This window comes from Zosterops lateralis (assembly GCF_965231275.1).
Source record: "Zosterops lateralis genome assembly, chromosome: 3".
Taxonomy (NCBI): domain Eukaryota; kingdom Metazoa; phylum Chordata; class Aves; order Passeriformes; family Zosteropidae; genus Zosterops; species Zosterops lateralis.
The window spans coordinates 1,573,019-1,595,743 of record NC_139764.1 but is presented as its reverse complement, the minus strand read 5'-3'; the positions used below and the strand labels follow the sequence as shown (position 1 = coordinate 1,595,743).

General features: G+C 44.0%; 1 protein-coding gene across 2 annotated transcripts; it reads left to right on the top strand.

Annotated features, from left to right (window-relative positions):
• Positions 1 to 2,818: 2,818 nt before the first annotated feature.
• On the top strand, positions 2,819 to 22,346 carry PPP4R3B (protein phosphatase 4 regulatory subunit 3B). 2 transcript variants are annotated; one of them, XM_083856928.1, is made up of 16 exons: positions 2,819 to 2,988; positions 4,291 to 4,346; positions 10,173 to 10,271; positions 10,773 to 11,393; positions 14,264 to 14,341; positions 14,544 to 14,660; positions 15,290 to 15,406; positions 15,767 to 15,898; positions 16,324 to 16,426; positions 17,112 to 17,153; positions 17,407 to 17,565; positions 17,791 to 17,960; positions 18,529 to 18,668; positions 19,067 to 19,251; positions 19,783 to 19,907; positions 20,620 to 22,346. In XM_083856928.1, the coding sequence occupies exons 1-16, from the start codon at positions 2,847 to 2,849 to the stop codon at positions 20,713 to 20,715; spliced, it is 2,382 nt and encodes a 793-aa protein (XP_083713054.1). In that variant the 5' UTR covers positions 2,819 to 2,846; the 3' UTR covers positions 20,716 to 22,346. The 2 variants fall into 2 exon arrangements, with proteins under 2 accessions (XP_083713054.1, XP_083713053.1); XM_083856927.1 differs by having other exon boundaries at positions 2,824 to 2,988; positions 19,705 to 19,907.
• The last annotated feature ends 379 nt before the right edge of the window (positions 22,347 to 22,725 follow it).

Sequence of the window (22,725 nt, the reverse complement as noted above, 5' to 3'; positions counted from 1 at the left end):
CTGTGTTAAATGGAGCCATTGAAAGGGATTGCCTTGGAGAGTGAAGCTGGGCAGGAGCAGCATTGTATCAGCTCAGGAGGGCCAGAAATGCCTTTATTTGACAAGTCTGAAGTTTTCATGCAGGTGCAAAGAGCTGGGTTATCTTTAAATGCCAGCAATAAATATTACAAACGCTATCATAAAAGTGTAAGAGCTGGCCTAATTGTACTTCTGGGATTACCTGCCAGAGGGAATGATACAGTCTCTTAATTTCACTCCAAGAAATTTTAAGTGATTTAGAATGAGTTGTCTGTCTTGCTTGGGGAAAAAAAAAAAAAAAAAAAAAAAAAAAAAAGGTGGTCTGCTGCTCAGGTTTTGACACTTGTGAGTCATTCTGTCTGCTGTCTACCCTAATGAAATCCCTTGTTTTGATGAAGAACAGGGAATTCTCAACACTTGATGGCGGTAATGGGGAAGGATGAGCTGCTAGCAGGTGCAACACCACAGTGGAAAATGTTGCTTTGCTTTCTGTGCATCTCAAAGAGCAGAGACTTGGATGCTTTCCTGGTCTTAGCCTGGGTTTAAATCCAGCATGTAACATTTGTTGGGGCAAGTATTGCACATCTCGTACCCAGGCAAAGCCCCCAGAATTGGCTGGCTGGTTGTGGGTACCGATGGCAGGGTCATGCTGGGCTCTACAACCCCCTGGATGCTGTTTTGGGCAAAGATACACCCCACATCTGAGAGAGTGCAATCCCAGTGTGTTCTGGAGTGATATTTTTCCACAGAGGTCGTTGAGTTCATGCCTGGAGAGATCGTGGATTTATTTCACAGCTGAAGCGTGAGAAATAGTTTTTCATGACAATTCTATTTCACGTATCTCCTTTCTGTAGCTTTTCACCATAAGTTGCTCCAAAATACTCTGCTGTGGTTTCCTGCTGTTTCATGTATCCCGAGAAGTGCTGCATTTAATCACGAGTAGAAGTCATGCATTTATTTTTGTGCATTTGGTTTGAAGAGCTAAAAAGCATGCACAGAAGTCGTGCAGAGGGGAGAGAGTTCATGAGCAGCAGATGTCCTGAGGCAGAAATACGCTGTGGCCATTGGGGTTTGTGTTTCTTTTTGTGTGTTTGCTTTTTATTGAGCTTTCCCTAAGGTAGAAATATGCTCAGCGTGTAAAACCTTGTGAGGAAAGGGCACTAAAACGTAGCAGGGAAGGCTTGTGTGGAACCTGACTGTAAACTGGTTCACGTGACCCTCAATCCAGGGTCGGGAAACCACTTAACATGGTCTTTTTGTAGTTACTGACTCACTTATCCATAATGATGCACATGTCCCAAAGTGTGCTCCTGTACAGCTCAATATAAGTGTATACAATAATTCCCAGAGGTGTACCTTGTATTTTCTTGGTGCCCTTAGGATGAATCTTAGAGGCTCGCTACAATGAACATCAGAGCCAAAGCTGAGACTTGAATGTTACTTAGATAGATGCTGGGTTTTTTAAATCTGCCCAGAGCACGTTTGGAAAGTTACACATAGTTACTTAGAGTGGCACGGTTTGTTGGAAACCCTTTCCCTCCCTTCCTCTGGAAGAACGTTTGAACTTGAGAGCAGAGAAATGCCGGTGGTGTGAATAAGAGCCGTACCGGTGTAACTGCTTTCACCGTGAGGCAAGAGCCAGGAAAGTCTGGCTTTGTCTGGGAATGAGGCACACCCTGGCCCCAGGAGAGCCTGCCCTCCCTCCTTCCCCTTCCGAGCCTAAAACTTGGTTCGGAGACACATTCGAGCTTCCCCTCGTCCCCATTCCCTGCCCTTTCACAGAGCTTGACTCCTTGTACGCTTTGGGGTCTTTTTTCCCTACTCCCACGCAAGCACGGAGATGTGATTATTTTTTATTATTATTATTTGTAGTACAGAGGAAACGTGAAGATGGTGTTTAGTGTGGAAAACTTGAGATTTACAAACTCCACGATGCTTGGCAAGTGGTCTGTCTTAAAGTGTACGCTGTGTGTAAGGGCTAATTAAGCACGTTTCTCTCATTTTTGAAGCTTTAACTCGTTTAGCTTTCGAGCCGTCTGTGGAAATGTACAAAGCAGACACCGACTGTATGTTACAGTATGGCTGTTGCTGTAAGGAGATGCCGCTCACTAACCTTTCTTCCTAAAAACTGAAACTCTTTTTCAGTGGCGTGTGCTGTTTAAATTTATCCTGTCCGGGGCGTGGGGCTCGCCCGTCATTTTGTGTGTGACGGCGGTGGGTGGCATTTTCTGTGGCGTGAGGGGGGAAGGCGTGTGTTTCGTCAGCGGTGGCACCAGCTTTTAGACAGACCTTAAAAAAACCAAACCAAACCAAAAAAAAAAAAAAAAAAAAAAAAAACAAAAAAAAAAAAAAACCACCACCAAAACCAAAGTTTTTCGGGGGAACACGTGAGCCATTGGGCGTTAGAAGGCAGCGATGTCCCCACGCCCCCAGTGGGTGAGGGCGGCCGCCATTTTGTTCCCGCCTCGGGGCCGTGAGGGGGCGCGCGCGGCCCCGCCTCCTGGGCCCGCCCCCTGGCCGCCGTCCTGTCGGCGGCGCGGCGGCAACGCGCGGCCGCCGTAGCCCCTGCGAGGGGAGCCCGTGCCCGGGCGGGGAGGAAGAGAAAGGCGGCCCGAGCCGGGTTACAAGATGGCGGCGGCGCTGTGGTAACTGCTGAGGCGGAGCGGCGCCAGCGAGGCCCGGCCCGGGGCGCGGCGGCGCTGACTCGCCATGGGAAGCGGCGCGTTAAAGGCCCCGCGGTGCCCCTGAGCGGCCCGGCGGCCCCGCTTGCTCCCCGCCGCCCTCGCTCCGTCGGCCCCGCGGAGGCGGAGCGGGCCCGGAGCTGCACCATGTCGGACACCCGCCGGCGGGTGAAGGTCTACACGCTCAACGAGGATCGGCAATGGGACGACAGGGGCACCGGGCACGTCTCCTCCAGCTACGTGGAGCGGCTGAAGGGGATGTCGCTGCTGGTGCGCGCCGAGTCGGACGGTGAGAGCGTGGCCGGAGCTCCCAGGCCGCTTCCCCTCGCCCCCCGCCCGGCCCCGGGCCCCGCCGGATTCGGCGGGTGGTGCCTTCCCTTGGGAGACCCCCGAGGATTATTTGGTTTATTATTATTATTTCCACCCTCTGTGCCTTCCCTTATCTTGCGGCTCGTGTGGAGTTTCCTTACCCCGCAAGCCACAGCAGCGTTTGCTACCGTGGTCCTAGACTTTTCCTCTCTCAGCACATAGAATTATGGAATATGCTGAGCTGGAAGGGGCCCGTCAGAATCATCCAGTCCGGCTCCTGGTCCTGCACAGACCTCTCAGTAATTCCACCCTGTGCCTGAGAGCGTTGTCCAAGCGCTCCTGGAGCTCTGGCAGCCCCGGACCCTTCCCTGGGGAGCCTGGGCAGTGCCCGACCACCCTCTGGAGGAAGAACCTTTCCCTAATATCCATCCTGAACCTCCCCTGACTCAGCTTGATGCAGTTACTCCAGCCAGCTGCAGCTCCCCAGCCTGAGCGGGGCTGAGGCTGTGACATGTGAGGACATTTTGTTCCTTTTCGGAGCAGTATCCTTTGGTCTTGAGGTGCTCTTTTCCTCCCTTTCTTACTGCCGTAAAAAAGTTGTTTGTTTGTTGCTCTTTTTCTCCTCAGGAATCCACTGGTTGTGTTCCAGTCGGGTGGCGTCCCTTGTGTTTTATTGCACTTTAAAGTCAACTTAGAGGGTCTTTTTTAGAGGGGGGCGGTACGTGCTCCCCGCTGGGTCAGCCGACAGGTGCTGATGTGCTGAATAAACCACCTAAGAGTGGCATAAATCTCTCCGGAGCTGTTGCCAGGAGACATACACCACTTGCATACACAAGATAAAGTCCCTGCATTTATAGTAGCTGCATGATTCACTTCTGAAGGGCAGCTGAAGGGAATAAAAACAAGTGGCCCACGTGGCTTCTCTGGGCAAAAAACATTTTTGTGCTGGGCAGCACTTTACCTGCTGGAATTTTTATAGTTGGCCTAAAAGACCACTAAACAAGCTGGTTCTTGCACCAGATTTCAGGAGAAAAGAGTGCTGCAGTGGCTTTTGGACTAAATTAGAAGAGAAAAATGTATTTTAATAAGGATATTGCTGTTAAATTTTGTCTTACCTGGCTTATTTTAGGAAGTTATATTTTAAGGAGGTGATTCTTGTGGATCTTGCGTGAGATTTGGATTAAGCTGTGAGTCTGTTGGCTGGCACGTGGGCAGGGGTGTGAGATGTGTGGAGATGTTTGTGTTGTTGGATTCAGTAAATCTCTCTTCATACCTTTTTCAGGTTCACTACTGTTAGAATCGAAGATAAATCCAAATACTGCATATCAGAAACAGCAGGCAAGTATTATTGCTGGGCTTTCCTTTCTCTGGTTGCTGATGCTGAGGAATTGTTTTGTGCTCAGGGTAATTGCATTTTTCAGGGGAAAAAAAGGAAAGTGGGACGACATGGAATTGTTGATGGTGTTTTTTATAGTGGTGAAAAACTTGCTTAGAAGCCTGTGGGTGCTCAACACTTCACATTCTAGAAATTAACATGTGGGTCTTCTAAAAAAATAAATTTTGGACTTCAGGCTTTGAAGATAATATATAGCAATTTGGATAAGTATTGAAATCATTACAGGAAAGATAGTTGGAAACGTGTGTGTAGCTTTTGTCTCCCATGCCAGGCCATCTGAAATAATTGCAAAATTAGGGAGGCAAAACTTTGACCATCCCTGTTGGAAGTGTATTTATTAATTTACTGGGTTCCTTTTCTGGAAATAACACAAAGGAATTTGTCTTTGTGGGACTTCTTCTTTGTTGTTTCTGTTTAGTTTTTATTTTAAGCCCTGAAAGCTCCTGTTGTCCCAGGTAGGGCCACAAGCCATGCTGAGAGTTACCTTTCCTAGGGGTAAAACCTGCAAGACAAAGAAGTAAAACAACTGGGAGCTGCATTAGTAGGTTATTTTTGGTCCATCCACTGAAAAACACAGCTTACTGAATCTCTTCTGCTTTTATTTTTTTCCCTTTTTCAGCATGATTTTTTGATGTCTCTGCCTGCATTGTTCTCATGGGTTTTCTGGAGTTTTTTTCTGTCTGTTCCTTTGTTCTGCAGTAGAGTCTCTGTTCCTTTCATTCAGTGTTTGATACTTTATCATTATGGTATCCAGAAGTGTTTCAGCGCTAGAAAACAGTAATTTCGTTCTTCCCGAGTCACAGAGGGATACATCTTTGAGGATCTTGTTATAGTGACAAGTTGCAGTGTGAGAATTTGAGAGAGAGACTTTGTTATCTTGTGAAGGTTGATTGGCTCGCTTTAGGTTAAGAGTGAGGTGGAGTTTTGGGCCAGCCTTTCTGGGAGGCTGTTTGCTGTGGTTTCTGCTTTTCACTTTGTGGGGATTGGTGGCTGTAGGCTTTCCTTGGGGGGGGCGTGCTGAGGAAGGAGCTCTGCAGAGCTTCAGATGCCAAGAGTCTTGAACTGCTTCCTGTTTACTAGAGGAAACCTATACCTAGTGAAATACAAATGCAGATCTTGTTGCTGTAAAGTTTTAAAATGCTTCCTTTCGCACCCTGTTTCCTGAAACTACAACTGATAGTTGTAGATCTTTTTTACTTAGTTGGTAGCAAAGTTTCAAGTGACTTAAGTAGCTTTTGTTACCACTTTTCTTGTGGAAAAGGCAGATCATAGCTTAGGAGAACTCGAGCTAACCAGAGGTTTGTTTTGGCTGGCTTTTATTTCTGATACTAATGCTTCTGTGTCCGTGTAGCAGAAAGCATTTGCTTCATTGTTCGCCCTTTAAGGTTTGTATAACTTCATGCAGCTTTTGGTTGACACAGAGCATTGTCCTCAAGGTGATCAGCTTGGATTTGGGGGAAGCTTCAGGGTGGTGCAGCCTGATGGAAAAGAAACATGCCCTGCCCACACATCTGTCTGACTTGAGTGGTCTCAGAGGGTACCTGACTCTGAATCGTGGTTTGCATAACAGCGTCCTGTGCAAACAGGAAACCAACCACTGATCTTTCAGTGCTGTGTATCAATCTGTCACTTCCAGTATTACACTGTTAGTGCCAAGTTGTTCTGTAGCTATTTGCTTACCCCAAACAGGACAGGCCTGTAACCTCCCTGCTCCAGTCGTGTTTGTGGTTCCTCGGGAATTCATTCTGTCCAGGTGTTGGGCACACTGTCATCATGACCGCTTTCTCAAGGGAAATTTGGCTTGGATGGGTGGGACATAGGTGCCAAGGTGCTCAGCATACACAATGTAAAATTATCTTTAGTTAGATGAATGCAAAGAACATGAGAGCCTGAAGAGCTTTACCTCCCCCTGGATTTTGAGGTGTCAGCTTTGGGAGTTACCCACCTCTGCTGGACCCCCCACATTAGCTGGAGGGCAGGTCAGAGGTGTTCTGGAGGCTCTGGCAGGAGTAGTTTTAAATGTTGGCACCACACCCATTTGTTGTTTCAGCTTCTGCTTGAGGTTCCCTGACAGAACTGGTAGAAGAGTAAGTGCATTGTCTGAAAGACATGGAACTGCTGCAGAAATCCTTACTGGGAGTGCTCCCTTCTGGTGTTACCTTTCCTTTGGGTGTGCTCTGTTTGCAGCTCTGAGATGAAGATCATGTGCAAATCCTGTCTTCTGCCCAGAATTGCCATCACTTGTGTGACAACAGAGCGCTTTGCTCGAGGCAAAATACGAGTTCCTGGTGGTCAGGATTTAACACATTTGCAGGGATGCTGCTAAAGCCAGCCAGAGCAGTTGCCAGAGGGCTTCTCTTCTATTGATGCCAGCAAAGTTCAGTCCCGTGTGACAGGTCAGATGCAGGACTGAGTCAGTTGGAACATGTCTTCCTGCTGGATTCATTTTTATCAACACGTGTTCCCCATCTGCTTCCCTGTGCAGCACCTTGGTGCTGCCTTGGGAATGTGGTGCAGCGTAGGAACAGGGAGAGGTGGAGTAGCAGGCACTGTGCAAACCAGTACCAGCACCAGAGAAGGTTTTGAACTGCTCTGAGTTTCAGTTTTTGTTCAGAATGAATCTTTTTTGTCTTTGTGGTACTTGGGTGAGTTAAGGAACATTGCTGTCGCTCATGGATGGAGCAGCATCACCTCTAAGCAGGTGGGAATGGTAGAGCCAGGCCTGGGAGGTGTCTGTCTGTGTCTGCTCTTCCTGGGTTGTCTGAGGTCATGCAGGAAGTGTGTGCCAGATGAGTACATCTTATATTGGTATTGGACAATTATTTTCTGTTAAAACCATCTTTCAGTCTTTCTGAAATATTTTTGGAAAAGCTTATATAACTTCTGCTTTGTGTGGGCAGTACAGATTGTAACGAGCACCATTCAGTAACTCGAGAATCTTCACAAATTTTTGACTGCAGTCCCTGGGTGCCTGGAGTCATTTTAACTTACTGCATTAATTCTCTTATTTGAATCATCCTGGGCTATGAATAGGGTTGCTGAAAGTGTGTGTCCTTCTTTGTCCACTGAAGCACCTCTGAGGCTCAGCTTACTGGGGAGTGCATTGATTCTGGGTGTCAGGACATCAGTACTTGCACAGAATGTTTCAAGAGCAGCATTTCAGATTTGGAATTCTGTAGCACCCATAAAATTATACATAAGAATTATTTTTTGGTTAATATCTGAAAGAGAACCAGAGCAGAGAGCTGATGAGGGTTTTCAGTGCATGCAGTTGACAATTACTCTTTTTCTCTTGAAGCCCAGGTGAGTTGTTGGCTTCGAAATGGCACACAGTAAATCCAGAGATCCAAGTGTCCTGAGGTGGAGATGAGGGAGGACAGCTGTGAGTGAAAACCATGTCAGCTCTGGGAACTTGGACCAGTTGTGACTTGGAGCCTGGCAGCAGAAAGGCTCCCTCTTAATATTTGTCTCTGTAGGAGAAAAGTGCAGGTGGATATAGGACACTGTAATATAAATAAACAACTCACAACAGTGCTGAAACCACAGTGCATTGAACTCCATTCTTTCCACAACAGAGAAACTTTGTTTCTCTAAAGAAATGTGTAAAAATTAGTAAGAAAGGAAAAAAACCTGTGTCTGTGCAAATTCCATTGTTTTTAGTGTGGCCTACGATTATTTTGGGTGAAGAAAGTGGATCTATTGGTAGGCATTTGTCAACGGTGATGTTATTCTAGATTTTATTTTCAAAGGAAAAAAGGGAGCAAAGACAAAACCCCCAAGATACACAAGTCCCCATGGATATTGAGGAATTAGGATTACTGTAGAAATGAAGAATTAGTATTGTATCAGTGCTGCTGATGCTCATTCATGTTCCAGTGGTATTTGTAGCAGCTGGGAAGTTGTGTTTGTTGAGCTAGATGTGTGTTTTCCAAATGACTGCTGATGGAAGAGGGAACCTAGTGTCCCATGCCACCAGTCCTTCCCAAATGTCAGTCCCCTCACACCTGGAAGTACAGGAGTGCTCCCTGATCTGTGTAAGCCCAGATAACTGCATTTACAAAGGTCTGTTTAAACCTTACTGCCCCTGGAGCTTCCTAAGGAATGTTGTCAGGTGTTTCTTTGGGCTTCCTTGCTGAGCTTGAAGATACCACTCTTATTATTTTGTGCTCACTAAAAGTAGTGCATAAGCTAAAGACCTAACCAGCCTTTGATGAGTTGTGTGGTGAATGCTGAGCATCATAAATGTGGAACTTAAATTAACTTACTGGCCATTAAGCAAGGGTTTGTTAGCATTTAAAAAACACTCCAGTATTTAGAAAACGGTGGTCACAGTTCAGGAAGTCAACAAACTTGGAATGTTGAACAGTTTTGCTGGAGCCTATCAAATATTCTGGAGAGTTAGCAGAGAGCTGCTAAGTTTGGATATTTTTATATGAAGATGTGTTTGCTGTAGGGTGGTGAACTGTTCTCCTGGTGTTGTCTGGGACAGAGTTAATTTTCATCCCAGTAGCTGGTGCACTGCTGTGGTTTGGATTCAGGACGAGAAGGACATCGATAGCACAGGGATGGTTTAGTTGTTGCTGAGCAGGGCTCACCTTCAGTCAAGGGCTGATGAGTTCCCCGTGCTCTGGCAGTGAGGAGCTGCACAAGGAGCTGTGAGGGAGCAGGGCCAGAGGGATATTCCATACCCTGGGATAACAGGGGCAGTGGATAAACTGAGGGGGTTGGCCAGGAGGGGCCAGTCACTGCTCAGGTGGTGCTGAGCAGCTCTGTTGTGCATCACTTATCTGTCAGAGTTTATTCCTTTCTTCACCTTCCTTTTTTGCTGTAACTCTTATAATTGCTCATTGTACTTTACTTTATTTCATTTTTTAAAGAGTTCCTACCTCAAGAACAGAACTTTCACCTTGTCCTGATTCTCTTTCCCATCCCAGTGGTGGGAGGAAGCGAGTGAGCGGCTGTGTGGCACTTCCTTGGCAATGGGTTAAACCACAACCACTCTGTATTTGAATGTTGAAGTACAGTCTTGCACTCCTTACAAGACAGCAGCAAGTGTCCCAATAAAACCTCTTCAAAAACCATTTCAGCCTATTCAGAAATTCTGTCAAAACTTCCAGATCTCCTGTGCAAGTGCACAAATTGAATCGTTGGAGACAATAGTAACAGAGAAGAAAAACCTGGCTCAAATGAAAATAACTGATGAAATGCTTGTAACTTTAGTAAGAACTTAGGAATTTTTTATTATTTGGGCTGTATGACTTTTAATTCAGAAAGGAATATTTGAACATTAGCCAGCCATCATGTCTCACTTAGCTGAGTTTGTCTTAAATGCTTTCTGAGGGGAAAACTGAAATCTTGGAATTTGTTTCTACCTTACTAAATAAAAAATATTTGACCTGTTATATTGTAAGTTTTCTTAATCTCATGTGTGCATTCCCATTTCAGGATTGTTGGCTCAAGAAATGTATCTTGCAGAAAAATGCCATCATAAATGGCTTGGATATGAAAAATAGTATCTTCAAACTGGTTTTGGGTAAGGTAGTGGTCATAAAATAACAAGAAAGAAAGTTGATGTTCCTTGTGGCAGAACAGGTGATTTAATATTTTAGTGGTTTATCTTCCTTTTCAACAAGTGTGGCTTTAATTAAACTGATTTATTCTGTAGACATTGGCTTTAAAGGAATAGAGATTAATATGCAGTGCATATTAATGCATATTATGCAGACCTGTTTCAGAAACAATTACTTTCTTGGTTTTATCTCAAACAGGACACCCTGATTGTTTGGTCAGAAGCAGAGAACTATGATTTAGCACTGAGTTTTCAAGAAAAAGCTGGCTGTGATGAAATTTGGGAAAAAATCTGCCAGGTACCGTTAACATGAAACATGCTGTTTTATTCCAGGTATTTTAGCATCTTGTGTGACTTGATGTATTTGTGAATCCTTTTTAAACCTGCTTGCAAAGTAAGCAAATATCTGTTCTTTTCTGTGCAAGGTCTCAAATTGCCCCTGCTTAGAGCACCAGTTGTTGTTGTCATGATTGAATGTCAGGCTTTTCAGAAATCACTGTAATGGTGGGACTCAGGTGGTCGGTGTTTTTTGGGAGGGGAGTGGTGTTTGTGTTTATTAGAAAGGAACTGCCAGAGTTCCGTGGTTTAATTGTCCCTCTCCCAGCTGGCCTCAGGAAGGAGCTTGTTGGAGTGCAGTGGAACTGCAGATGTGCTGTAAGGAGCCAGAGAGCTCAGATCCCATTGCAGCTGCCTTGGGGCACGCTGGGCAGTTGAGATGTTTTGTTGTTTTGGTCACTGACCTGCCCATTTTTGGGTGCATTTTGGGATCAGACAGTAACTGTGTGCGCTCCTCCCTCAGGTTCAGGGTAAGGATCCTTCGGTGGAAGTCACGCAGGACCTTATTGAGTCAGAAGAGGAACACATAGAGGAAATGCCTGAAACCAGTCCTCTGATTGACCTTCCTACTTGTGAACTCAACAAACTTGAAGAGATTGCTGACCTAGTTACCTCTGTTCTTTCCTCACCCATCCGTAGGGAAAAGCTGGCGCTGGCCTTGGAGAATGAAGGCTACATTAAAAAACTGCTACAGCTTTTCCAAGTCTGTGAGAATTTAGAGAACACCGAAGGCTTGCATCATTTGTATGAAATTATTAGAGGAATTTTGTTCCTCAACAAAGCAACTCTTTTTGAGGTGATGTTCTCTGACGAGTGTATTATGGATGTGGTCGGATGCCTCGAGTATGATCCTTCTTTGTCTCAGCCGAAACGGCATAGGGAGTTCTTGACCAAAACAGCAAAATTCAAGGAGGTTATTCCTATTACAGACTCTGAACTCAGGCAAAAAATCCACCAGACTTACAGGGTACAGTATATTCAGGACATCATCTTGCCGACACCATCTGTTTTTGAAGAGAATTTTCTTTCTACCCTCACTTCCTTTATTTTCTTCAACAAAGTTGAGATTGTCAGTATGTTGCAGGTAAGTGGTTTTTCATATGGTCTAGATGGATTGTGTGTAGATACCTGTAGATATAGTTTCAGAATGGATTACAGTTAATCACACACACCATTTGCGCAATGTTTTGAATGCTTCCCCTACTCTCTGATACCTTTGATTTTGTATTTTGAAAAGGAGCACTTCAGGTGAGTATACTAATATTTTTAATGGGTTGTAAAGCTCAATATTTTTTTTCTTGATTCCCAAGCAACATACAGTTTTTGGTCGTGTTTGTGCAGGTATTTAGGGAGCAGGGAACTTGTTGTATTCTGTATTAGGGACATGGCACTGTTTTTGTAACAAATCCTGGATCTGTGATTCAAAAGAGGATGTTCAGAACCATTCCTGTTACTCTACTGTTACATCATGGTACTAATTTAAAATATTCATGTTGTCTTAAAGATAAGTAATTAGTTATGGGTTTTTTTTCATAGAGATATCCAGAATTAATAATGAATAAATAACCCAGCTGTTACTTTAGCCTGCACACTTTGTAGTCAAAAGAGGCTCCAAAGTGGTTGGGACCCTGGAAGGAGCCTTGGTGAAGAGCTGTGTGAATTCATGGCATCTTGGGATTTCCAGTTGGTGCTGTGTTGTGCAAACTCATGGGTACCCAAGTGGCTTTGTTCTGTTTATCTGTGTCCAAAAATGGTACATTTCTGTAGGATACATCACAGATCTCTTGGGGTGAGTGTGGAGAGCTTCTGTGAAATATCAGGAGCTGAGGAGAAGAGGAAGGGAGTGAAATGGTGGAAAGAAAGGGGCACTGGAGACATAACATATCCCTATGGAATATGCTAATGAGTTCAGATATAGGTGAAATATGATTAAAGAATTCAATAGAGGACTGGAAAATAAAACTGAGTAATTGCAGAGAATTGCATGAGTATGGTACTTGGATTCTTTCTACTATCTTCTTGTGGCTCAATAGCAGAAAAAAAACCCAAAAAATTAAATCCCTCTTGCAAAATCAATGACTTTGTCTTAAAGATTTTCCTTTAAATTCTTTTGCATATATTTTCAAAAACTGAAAATAAATTCAGTATTATGTTCCTGAGGCCACAGTCCTGTTTGCATTTAGATATTTTTAAGTCTGTAGAGTTCTGTATTTTTCATTGAGGCTGTATAGTACTGAACATTTAATTGTGCAGTAACAGAGAACTCTGATTTGCTGTTACCTTGAGTACTCCTTGCAGAAGGTTCTGAAATCCTCTGTCATTTCTTTGCTGGTTCTGCCATGGGTGTCTTTGCCATCACAGATGGAGTATGTGGCACACAGCTTTGCCTGCTTGTTCTAAAGTCTGTAATTGAGATGTCTGGTGATTTACAAATAATGTTGATCCTTGAGAATTACAGGTTGGGAGGAAAGCACACATAGAAAAGATGTTCTAGCACACTTGAGGAGAATTCCGTGGTAGTGGGGACCTCAGGCCCAGGACTGCTTTCACAGGCCTGTGGTGTAAATCAGCTTGTTGGGCACAAGAACTCTAAAGCTCCTTTGGGTTTGGGGAACACACGGGACGTCCTGTTACCCTAAATACACTGGCAAAGCTCCCTGGGAGAAGGCAGTTTAGAGGAGCAGCAGATTGTGTTTGCCACAGCAGCAAAGCTCCTTTCTACGTGCCACAGAGCACTAGATCCCAGTGCTGCTGCTGCTGGAAGGGCAGCCACGTGGGAAAGGAGCTCCATCCATCCCATGCTTCAGGACACAGGACTGGGCTGAGGAGCAGCCTTAGATGAGCAGGAGATGTTTTTGTGCTCAGGTGTTCTGCAGTAGGGATTTTCTACTATGTCTGCTCTTGATTGTAGTATGGTTTGGGGTTTTTTTTGTAACAGGCTTAATTAAGCTGTTTAAGCCAGCAAAGCTTAAAATAAACTACCAGATCTGTGTATGTTGCACTTCCTGTGGTGTTGGTTCCGGGTTCATTTGTTTGTGAAGCACTTCTATCCCCACATCTTAAAATTGCCAGTCTTTGGTTGGCATTGCTGTAACTGTAAAAATTCTGCATTAAGTTATTCTAATAAATCAGAAAGATTTTAATGACAGCACACAACAAAATAGAGAGGTAAGCACACTCGGTTATGCAGTGTAAAGTTCCTGTGTATTTATTGGAATGCTGCTGTTCTGTTCATTTTCGTTCAATGCACAGGTTTATTGAGTTGAATTGGTACACTGATGCAAAATTTTGTAAAGCTGTAGCATGTTACCATTTCCTGTCAGATTTATATTGGTTTTAAAAGGTAACAGAAGCATTTGAATTGGAGAGAGTGTCAACACTATTTTCAATGTGAAAGAGTGCAGAATAATTAAAGGGCAGAAAGTGCCCAAACCCTTGAGAGATGCTGATGTGCACCCTGGTTTTGGGTACCTCTTGATCTTATGGAGTAACTGAAATGTTTTGCAAGAAGTGAGGTGTTGTCCTGTATATACTTAAAGTATCTCTTGATAACAGAGGATGCGAATATGAAAAGCCAGTAATAGTCCATGAAGTTTCCCAGCTTGGCAAAGCAGAGCAAGTGGGAGAGGTTGTTTTATTGTTTGGAAGGTAATGGGGGATATGGCTGCACAGTTGGTAGCAGCCCTTGGCTGGCACTTGGTAGTTGCAGTTTTAGGGACCATCACTGAGCTCAGCTTCACCTGGCTCTGGTCTCCTGGAGCTGCTTCTGCTGCTCAAAGGGAGTGCTGAAACAGTGCCCTGGGAAAGACCCTGCTGGATGTGTGCTCTGGTATTTGTCTTCTCTGGGATAAATTGGATGGAGAGCTGGACTTTCTGCAGGATTGGATCCTGTAAGGATTGAAGTTGTTTTCCAGAGGCGCTGTGTAAGGTGTGTTCCTTTTGTGTGTTGCACAGGAAGATGAGAAGTTTTTATCAGAAGTTTTTGCACAATTGACAGATGAAGCTACAGACGACGACAAAAGGTGTGAACTGGTAAGTCCCAGCTCCCCGTGGTGCCTCCATGGCTTTACCTGAGAGGGATGAAGGAGAAACAGTAAAACTCCTCTGCAGTCACTGAGGGATTTCTGTAGAATCAATCAACACACAAACTCTGCAATAAAATGCAGCTGTTTACTCCTTTCAGAAAGCTTTCTGACCCAAATACACCTCTAATTACTTTTTCCCTGTCTGACAGGTGAACTTTTTCAAGGAATTCTGTGCTTTTTCTCAGACATTACAACCTCAGAACAGAGATGCATTTTTCAAAACTTTGGCAAAGTTGGGAATTCTTCCAGCTCTTGAAATTGTAATGGTAAGTGAAGCTTAAAGCTGATTTTGACCCAAGTAGAGCAGCCACATCCATTGAAGCCGTTTGGGCTCTGCTGAGCCCCTCTGTGTCAGTTTTGCTGTGCTGGGAGTGGCCCTTTGATTGCAGCATTCCCAAGGCTGAGGCTCCCCCAGCTCTGAGCTGCCTGTCCTGGCTGCTCTGGGTGTTTTTACCCTCTGTGAGCCTGTGGTCAGTGCAGTCCTTGGGACAGGGGCTGTAAACCTGGCAGAGGCTCTTTGTGCAGTGCCAGCTGGGTTGGTGTAGTTGTTGCTAGTCCAGGGCCAGAGAAGTATTTTTAGATAATCTTGAGCTGTTGGCTGGTTCCTCCCAAAAGATCCTGTAATCCTCTCGTTATTAGATTAATCCGTCCTAATCAGCAGTGGGAAAAGAGAATTTCTTTCACTCCTGTGGTTGAAGCAGCTGTTACTGCCTGATCATTGCAGTTCATTTTGCTGGTTTATTGTCTTTCTGTAACTATTACTGTGTTTCTCATAGAAACTCTATGAGAGTAGTGAGATGTTCTCAAAACTTTAAACTACTTCTTATTTGTACCTTTACTTGATAAAAAATACCAACTTAATTTGTTCTTGCTAATCAGTTTCTCTCTTTATTAGGGAATGGATGATCTGCAAGTTAGATCTGCTGCTACAGATATATTTTCTTATCTAGTAGAATTTAGCCCATCCATGGTCCGAGAATTTGTGATGCAAGAGGCCCAGCAGAGTGATGATGTAAGTCAGAGTGGTTTGCAGTTTGTTGAGTGTACCAGTCTTTGGGCAAGCAAGAAACAAACAAAACAGCAAAACAAACCTCCAGAAATACAGGAAAAAGTAGATTTAATATACAAACATTTCTGAGCACGTTGGTGCTGTATGAGTTTACAGTTTTGGAAATCTAGCTAACAAGGATTGTCGGTGTGGAGGGTTGTGCTTGACAGAATTTCTGTATCTGCATTCTGAGAATGCAGCTCTCAATTCTTCAGTTTCATTTAAAATTATCTCCAAAAAAATTGCAGAGACTATGGAAATTACTTTCCACTTTCCACTGTGTCTAATTATTTGGTGGTGTGTTTGTTTGTGATTTTTCTGCAGGACATCCTTCTCATCAATGTGGTCATTGAGCAGATGATCTGTGACACAGATCCGGAGCTCGGGGGTGCTGTTCAGTTAATGGGGCTGCTGAGAACTCTGATTGACCCAGAGAATATGCTGGCCACAGCCAATGTAAGGAGATGTGGGGGGTACAGATACTGCACTGGCTCAGCAGAGCTGAAAACCTGACATTGTCTGTGTTTGCTCTGATAGTGAATTTAAACAAGCCAAAAATAAACGTAATGTTTCCATTTTGGGGCACTGTGCAGGTGTTTATTAAAAGAGTTTGGCCAAGCTTTTTGAGCTGTTGATGTTTTCTCAGTAGATGTTTGCATGGTGGGGGTTTTTTGGTGATGATGAGCTTGGTTCGTTATCCCAAAATGCAAAAACTGATCGTCCTTGAACAAAGACAGTACTGCAGGCCCAACAAATAATACACAGGGAGACCTGAAGGAGCCAGTAGAATTCTGTATGGGCTGTTTCCTCTGTTACTGTTCTTTCATATTTAAAAGCCTGTGTACAAATCTCAGTGTTTAATAAAGTTATTTTTGTTTTAGAAAACAGAAAAGAGTGAATTTCTCAATTTCTTCTACAACCATTGTATGCACGTTCTCACTGCACCACTTCTGGCCAATACAGCAGAAGATAAATGTGAAAAAGGTACCGAATATTTCCATTTCCTTTCTCCTCCTTTCAGGCCAGCAGAGTTTGGCAGTGTCTGACAGGGCTGGTCCCAGGGATCAGCCTGTGATGCCAGCTGGGAATGTGCTTGTGGAAAAGTGCTGCTCCCCCAGGGACAGAAGTGCTGTGAGCAGCAGTTCTCAGCTCTTCCCTGCAGCTCTGGATGCTGCTGTAGCTTCATGCTGTGCTTGGTGGAAGATGCACTTCCTTGATGTTAATCATGTTAATATTGTTGTTAATTGCATTTAAGAAATGCTTCCTGTAAAGCAGAGAGTGTCCGTAAGTCTCATATTAAATATAAAGTTTTAAAAAAAAAGTTTGGTGCATTTTATACAAAAATAAAACTTGTAAAATATCTGTAGTACTCCTTTTAATGCATTATTTGAAAAATTTAGATAGGTGCCTTTATTTTATTTCATATTCCTAAGTTTTAGATTATACATTTTCACCTGGATGGATTTAAAACTTTGTAAGGTAAATTAAATACAGAATTCTCACCTGGCTGCCTTCTTGCTGTGTGTTTATGTCTCTGTAGCTCACCTGCTTTTGATCTGATGGAAAATCTGACCACTTGGTAGAATTGTTTGTTTATCCCCAACTTTTAAATCTTGACAGTGCTTTGAAAACCTTTTTCTGATTTTTGTTTTTATTTTCTCTTTGTCAGATGCAGTAGTTGGATCCACTAAGAGTAATACAATTTGTCCTGGTAAGTCTGAATTAACTTTGAGTTTTGAAACTTGTCTTGTGTGCTATGTACGGTATTCTATTGAAAAAAAAACCAAAACCAACAGTTAGGTATACCCATACTTTATTTCTTTTAATACTCTTTATTGAAAGAGATGCAGGGGCTTTGCTTCACTTGAGATGACTGGAAGCTGAAGGAACATTTTCATCTGTTTTTAAGTTTTTTCCTAGTCAGCCTTGCTACTGAAAGTTTAAATTGTTCATTTTTCTCACAGATAATTACCAAACAGCACAACTACTTGCCTTAATTTTGGAGCTGCTTACTTTTTGTGTGGAACACCACACATATCACATCAAGAATTACATTATGAACAAAGATTTGCTAAGAAGAGTACTGGTATTGATGAATTCAAAACACACCTTTCTGGCCTTGTGTGAGTATGGAGCCCTTGTGATTTCCTTCTCCCAGGCATGGTGGGCACTGTGTGGAAGGAGTTCCAGTGTACACTTGACCCTGGAATTCGTGTTAATGAGTATGGATGAGATTGTAATGCTTGTGGTTTGGGGCTGCATCTTCCTCTGGGTGACAGGAGGGGTTTCAGTTCTTTCCATGAGCCCTGGCATGTGGTTAACAACTCCTTGAATTTTTCTTCCCACAGGTGCTCTTCGCTTTATGAGGAGGATAATCGGCCTGAAGGATGAATTTTACAACCGTTACATCACCAAGGGAAACCTCTTTGAGCCAGTTATCAACGCCCTGCTGGATAACGGCACTCGGTACAACCTGCTCAACTCTGCTGTGATTGAGCTCTTCGAGTTCATCAGAGTGGTGAGTGCAACTACAGCTCCCACAAGAGCAGTCAGCTCCTTGGAAAACAGGGACCTGCTGCCAGTGCCTTCATGTGTGGGAATCTGTGGTCTGTGAAAGTAAAGGGCTGTTTTTAGTTGTAGGATATGATAAGTGCTGTCTTTTCCAGCAAGAAGAACATTAGGAATTGTAGGATGTGGTGAGAGACTTGATAGAGGGGGACTGAGCAAAAGGTTCCTCCTCCCACATGAGCTGCTGTAGCTGCTGAGCACTGGGAAGAGCCGGAGCCTGTGGGGAGGACAGGGCAGAGCTCTCCTACATAAAACCTTTAACTGAAGTATCACAAATACTGTTGGGACACTGCTGAGTCCATTATCTGTTTCTATGGGAAGCCTAATAATTATGTCTTGATTTCATCTCTTTTATTAAGGATAAATCTGATTTCATGCTTCACATTTGTATAATACTGTACAATAATGTTTTGGCTCCGGGCAAGAAATCAGTTACTGTCCAAACTAAACTCAAAAGCTTTCTGAACTCAAAAGCCTGTGCCCATTTGAGGCTGAAACCCTGTTTTTTTCTTCTACAGGAAGATATTAAGTCCCTCATTGCACATATAGTCGAAAACTTCTACAATGCACTTGAATCTATTGAGTACGTTCAGACGTTCAAGGGACTGAAGACAAAATATGAGCAGGAAAAGGATCGACAAAGCCAGAAGCTGAACAGGTAGGGCCCAGTGCTGTGCTCTGAGCCTGGCTGGGGCTGCTTTCCCAGAGGGCAGCAGGAGGCTGGGGCTGGGTTTCATTCTTGGTGAAAACTTCACGGATTAGAGGAAAGCCCCATCTGCCTTTTCTTGTGGCGTAGTGTAGTAGAGCTGATGTTGGCCAGTGGACTAAATGTTATGTTCAGAAAGCTCTCAGCTTTAGAAGAGCAGAATGTTGCTCTGTCACTCTGATTTGGGATTCAGTCTGGCTGGGGTGTTTGTGAGTCTTGGGGTGAGGGCAGAACCTGAGATGGAGCTGCATTGCCTTCTCACTGAATTCCCTCTAGAGCTCTGGAAGGCATTTCTGCTCCTAAGCCTGAAACAGCAGCCAAGCTGGAATCCCTATGTGTGTCTCTTACAGTGTCCCATCCATATTGCGTAGCAATAGATTCCGCAGGGACGCCAGGGCCTTGGAGGAGGATGAAGAAATGTGGTTCAATGAAGATGAAGAGGAAGAAGGCGAAGCTGTTGTACCTCCAGTTGAGAAGTCAAAACAGGAGGATGATTTTCCAGATAGCTATGAAAAATTTATGGAAACTAAAAAAGGTATTTACTCCGTTTGCGCTTGTTGGCACTGGAAGTGCTCCATGGCAGATACGTGGAGTATCACCTAAACTAAACTGTGGTTTGTGCTTTGTACCTCAAGCAGCAGCACAGGGTATTCCATGTAATGAGTCATGAGATCCAAACATGCCTTTGCAAAGCAGTTTAGGATTAAAATAACAAGTTAAACTGCTTGGAGCACACATCTGGTTTAAATGGTATTCAAAAGCAGGACTTTGAATGTGCCTGTGTGCTCCAGGTGAGCCGTGTCCTTGTGCCCTCAGCATCCAGGCCCTGCTCAGTTTGCTGCTGGTTGGGCTTGACTGGGGAACTGAGAATTGCAGCAGAATTGGAACCAAAATACCTGCTGGCTCTCGCCCTACGATTACACTGTGACGTGGATTGTACTCCTTGGTGTGCAGCTGATACCTAAGTGTGGTAATGTTTGTCCCTCAGCTAAGGAGAGTGAAGACAAAGAGAATCTTCCAAAAAGGACTTCAGCTGGGGGATTCAAATTCACTTTTTCCCACTCAGCCAGCCCAGCCAACGGTGTGAATGGTGCAAACAGCAAATCTGTGGCAGCTCAGACATCACCAGCGAGCTCCAATGGCTCCTCTTCCAAGAACACGGCCCTGAGTCCGTCGGTGCCAGCCCCCAAGGTGGGAGAACTCGTGTGGGGCTGTCCCAGGGTAACAGAAGCAGCAGCCTGTGGGCAGCAGGGCTGAGTTGGGGATAAATGCACACCCTGAGCCGTGCAGTGAATCCCTCACTGCTCTGGGGAGGTCTGAGTGGGCTGGACTCTGCTGGAATCTGGTGGGCGCAGTCTCATCCCACACCCTCTGCATCATTTCACTGTGGCTGCCTTTTGTTCCTGCTCAGTTGCTGGTCTGTGTATCTGATGTGCAAAGGAAATTGGGGTTTTTGGGAACTCGGTTAGTGTCCCCCTGGCTGGGGACTTAGCCAGTGTTTTTGAGGAGACAAATGCAGTGAGTGGCCCCACTGTAGTGCCTGACTCAGCCGTGTGTTATTGGAATGCTCAGCCATGGAGCTACAAAAAAGCGTGACAGGGACTGATTGCCCACCTAAGGCTGAGCAGCCAAAGGGATGTCAGCCTGCACGTTGGAGTTCATGTTTGTACTGCTAGGCTGAATGTGATTTTTAAACAATTCTCAGTCCAGACCCAGAGATGTGAGGAAGCTCTGATATGTTTTGCAGCTTGAGGTTCAAACCCATTTTCCAGACAAATGGGACTTGGAATGCCAAAGGTTGATGTGCTCTGGACAGGTTGGCTGGAGGTTTTGTTCAAAATCTGCACCTTTCTAGGTACTTCTTGAATATAAAAATTTCCTTTTTTCTTTTTCTAATTGCCAGGGAAGTCTAGTTGGGTTAGTGGATTATCCTGATGATGAAGATGATGATGAAGAGGAGGAGACATCTCCAAGGAAAAGACCTCGTCTGGGTTCATAAAAGAAACCAAAACTTTGGAAGAAGAACTTTTATGATGGGGTTTCAAATGCTGCAACTGTTTTAAGAGCTAAAAAGGATTCAGAAAGCTTTCTCCCATGAGTATATAAGATAATACAAGGAGTAGCAAAAGAAACTTGGTGTATCAGCTAGAAAGGGTTAGTTCTGTAAACACAAAGCTTCCAAGGAACTTAATGTCTTGCTAGAAAGTAAGGAGTCTGCCATTCAGGCTGTCAAAAAAAAGAAAAATTTAAAAAAAAAAAAAAAAGGTGGGTTAGTATTCTCAGAACCTGGATGATGGCTTCTCAGCAAGGAAAGTCTCAGGTGTCGGGAGGGAAAGGGGGAGGGAAAGGTATGGTAAAACTTTTTTTAAAATATTGCAGGGTTTCCCCAGTGTTTAACAGAACTAGGAAAAAAAATTCAAGCTTAAATTTTGAACCCAGTAATCTTAATTTTGTAATGGTGCTGTCAGTTGTGTTCTTTTAGCAATGCCTCTTTTAAAAAAATTAAGGGAAAACTAACTCTGTTTGCATAAGAACAATCCATATTTTGGGACCATTTATTACCAACTAAACTGCATTTCTCATGGTTGGAGGGAGGGATGCTGCAGTTTTAGTGTATGTCGAGTTGTTTAAAACAGTTAAAATAAGTTTTAATTTGTATTTTCCAAGAGGAGAGAATGGAAGCTGGATTCAAAATGAAAGATTTTGCTTGTTTTATCAGTGAGACGTCCAGATATCTATGCCAAGGAGCAGAAATACCTTCCCAAGGGTCTGCAGGAGCTGCTTGTGTCACGGTGGGGCTGCACCCAGCACATCCCTGAGCTGTTGGCTTCAGGTTGGGAAGAGCCTGAGTTCCAGCCACGCTCCATGGTGTTCCAAGGGCTGCCTCCCCTCGGAACAGCTATTCCCCCGTTTGGGAGCTGAAATTGCATGGTTGAGGTGGGAATAAAAACACTCTCAGGCTTTTCATAGTGATGGACTGAGCAGCATTTTAACACCAAAGTCAGTTTGGACCAAGACGGGATTATTGCCAAGAGAACACCTTGAGGGCTTGGAGGTGGAATCCACAAGCAGCACCTGAACCCGGGGTTGATACAAAAGTTGTTTTTAAAACACAAAAGCACATTCCACATAGGTGAGTGAACTGTCACAGGAATAGGGGAGTTCATGGCAAGGTGACAGAGGCAAACAGTCCAGGTTTTATTTTCAAGAGCAGCACATGAAGTGTAAATATTTTAATGTTAGTTTGCCCATATGTGATCTGAGATCATGACTAAGTGAGAGGAGATTTCCCAGCAACTGTGTCAGAGATGTTAAAGATGGAACCAGCTGCAATCCACCATATAGATCACTCTTGTAATATGTGTTATGGGTCCATTTCTCCTTCAATAGTTTAAACTGAAGCAGTATCTCTGTTTTGGAGATTTTTGTAGTTAGTTTTCATTTTAGCTCTTGTTTGGAAAAAGATGGGCTGTCTGTGTAGATATGAAGTATAGTTTTTTCCATAAAACAGAAGTTTATTTTGTATTAAAAATACCACTGTACTTGTTTTACACCATTTGTATACATGTGGTGATATTAATGCTGAACTGTAAAATTCAGGAATTAAAATGTGACCCTGTAATTCCATAATTACTGCTTTTGTTTGGTTTGTTACACATGGTAAGTGAACTCAGACTTTTCAATGTGGCTGTTGTAGGATATTGTTTAAGGTTAGTTATCCATGTGGGTTTCAAAGTAACTCCATTCCACTGGATGGAATCCCAGAGGGAATGGCTGAGCTCTTCCCAATGTGTAAGCAAGACACAGGAGTTCTCATGGACTTGGGGACAGTGCTGGTGTCCCTAGAGAGCTCCAGGCTACCCAGCACAGGACTCTGAGGGAATACTTGTCATCTCCAGAGCCAAGGAAGTGTTTTCCAGTAAAGAGAAGCTGCAGCACCATCCTCGTGTGCTCATCTTAAGCTACTTTGCTTCCCAGTGGGTCTTTTGTCTCCATGAGTAAAGAAGAT

Excerpts from the sequence above, each read along its gene's own strand:
- PPP4R3B (XM_083856927.1), top strand. The coding sequence starts at position 2,847 with ATGTCGGACACCCGCCGGCGGGTGAAGGTCTACACGCTCAACGAGGAT. Across the intron at positions 14,661-15,289 it reads CAGCTCTTGAAATTGTAATG|GGAATGGATGATCTGCAAGT; the intron begins GTAAGTGAAGCT and ends TCTCTTTATTAG. Across the intron at positions 19,908-20,619 it reads CGTCGGTGCCAGCCCCCAAG|GGAAGTCTAGTTGGGTTAGT; the intron begins GTGGGAGAACTC and ends TCTAATTGCCAG.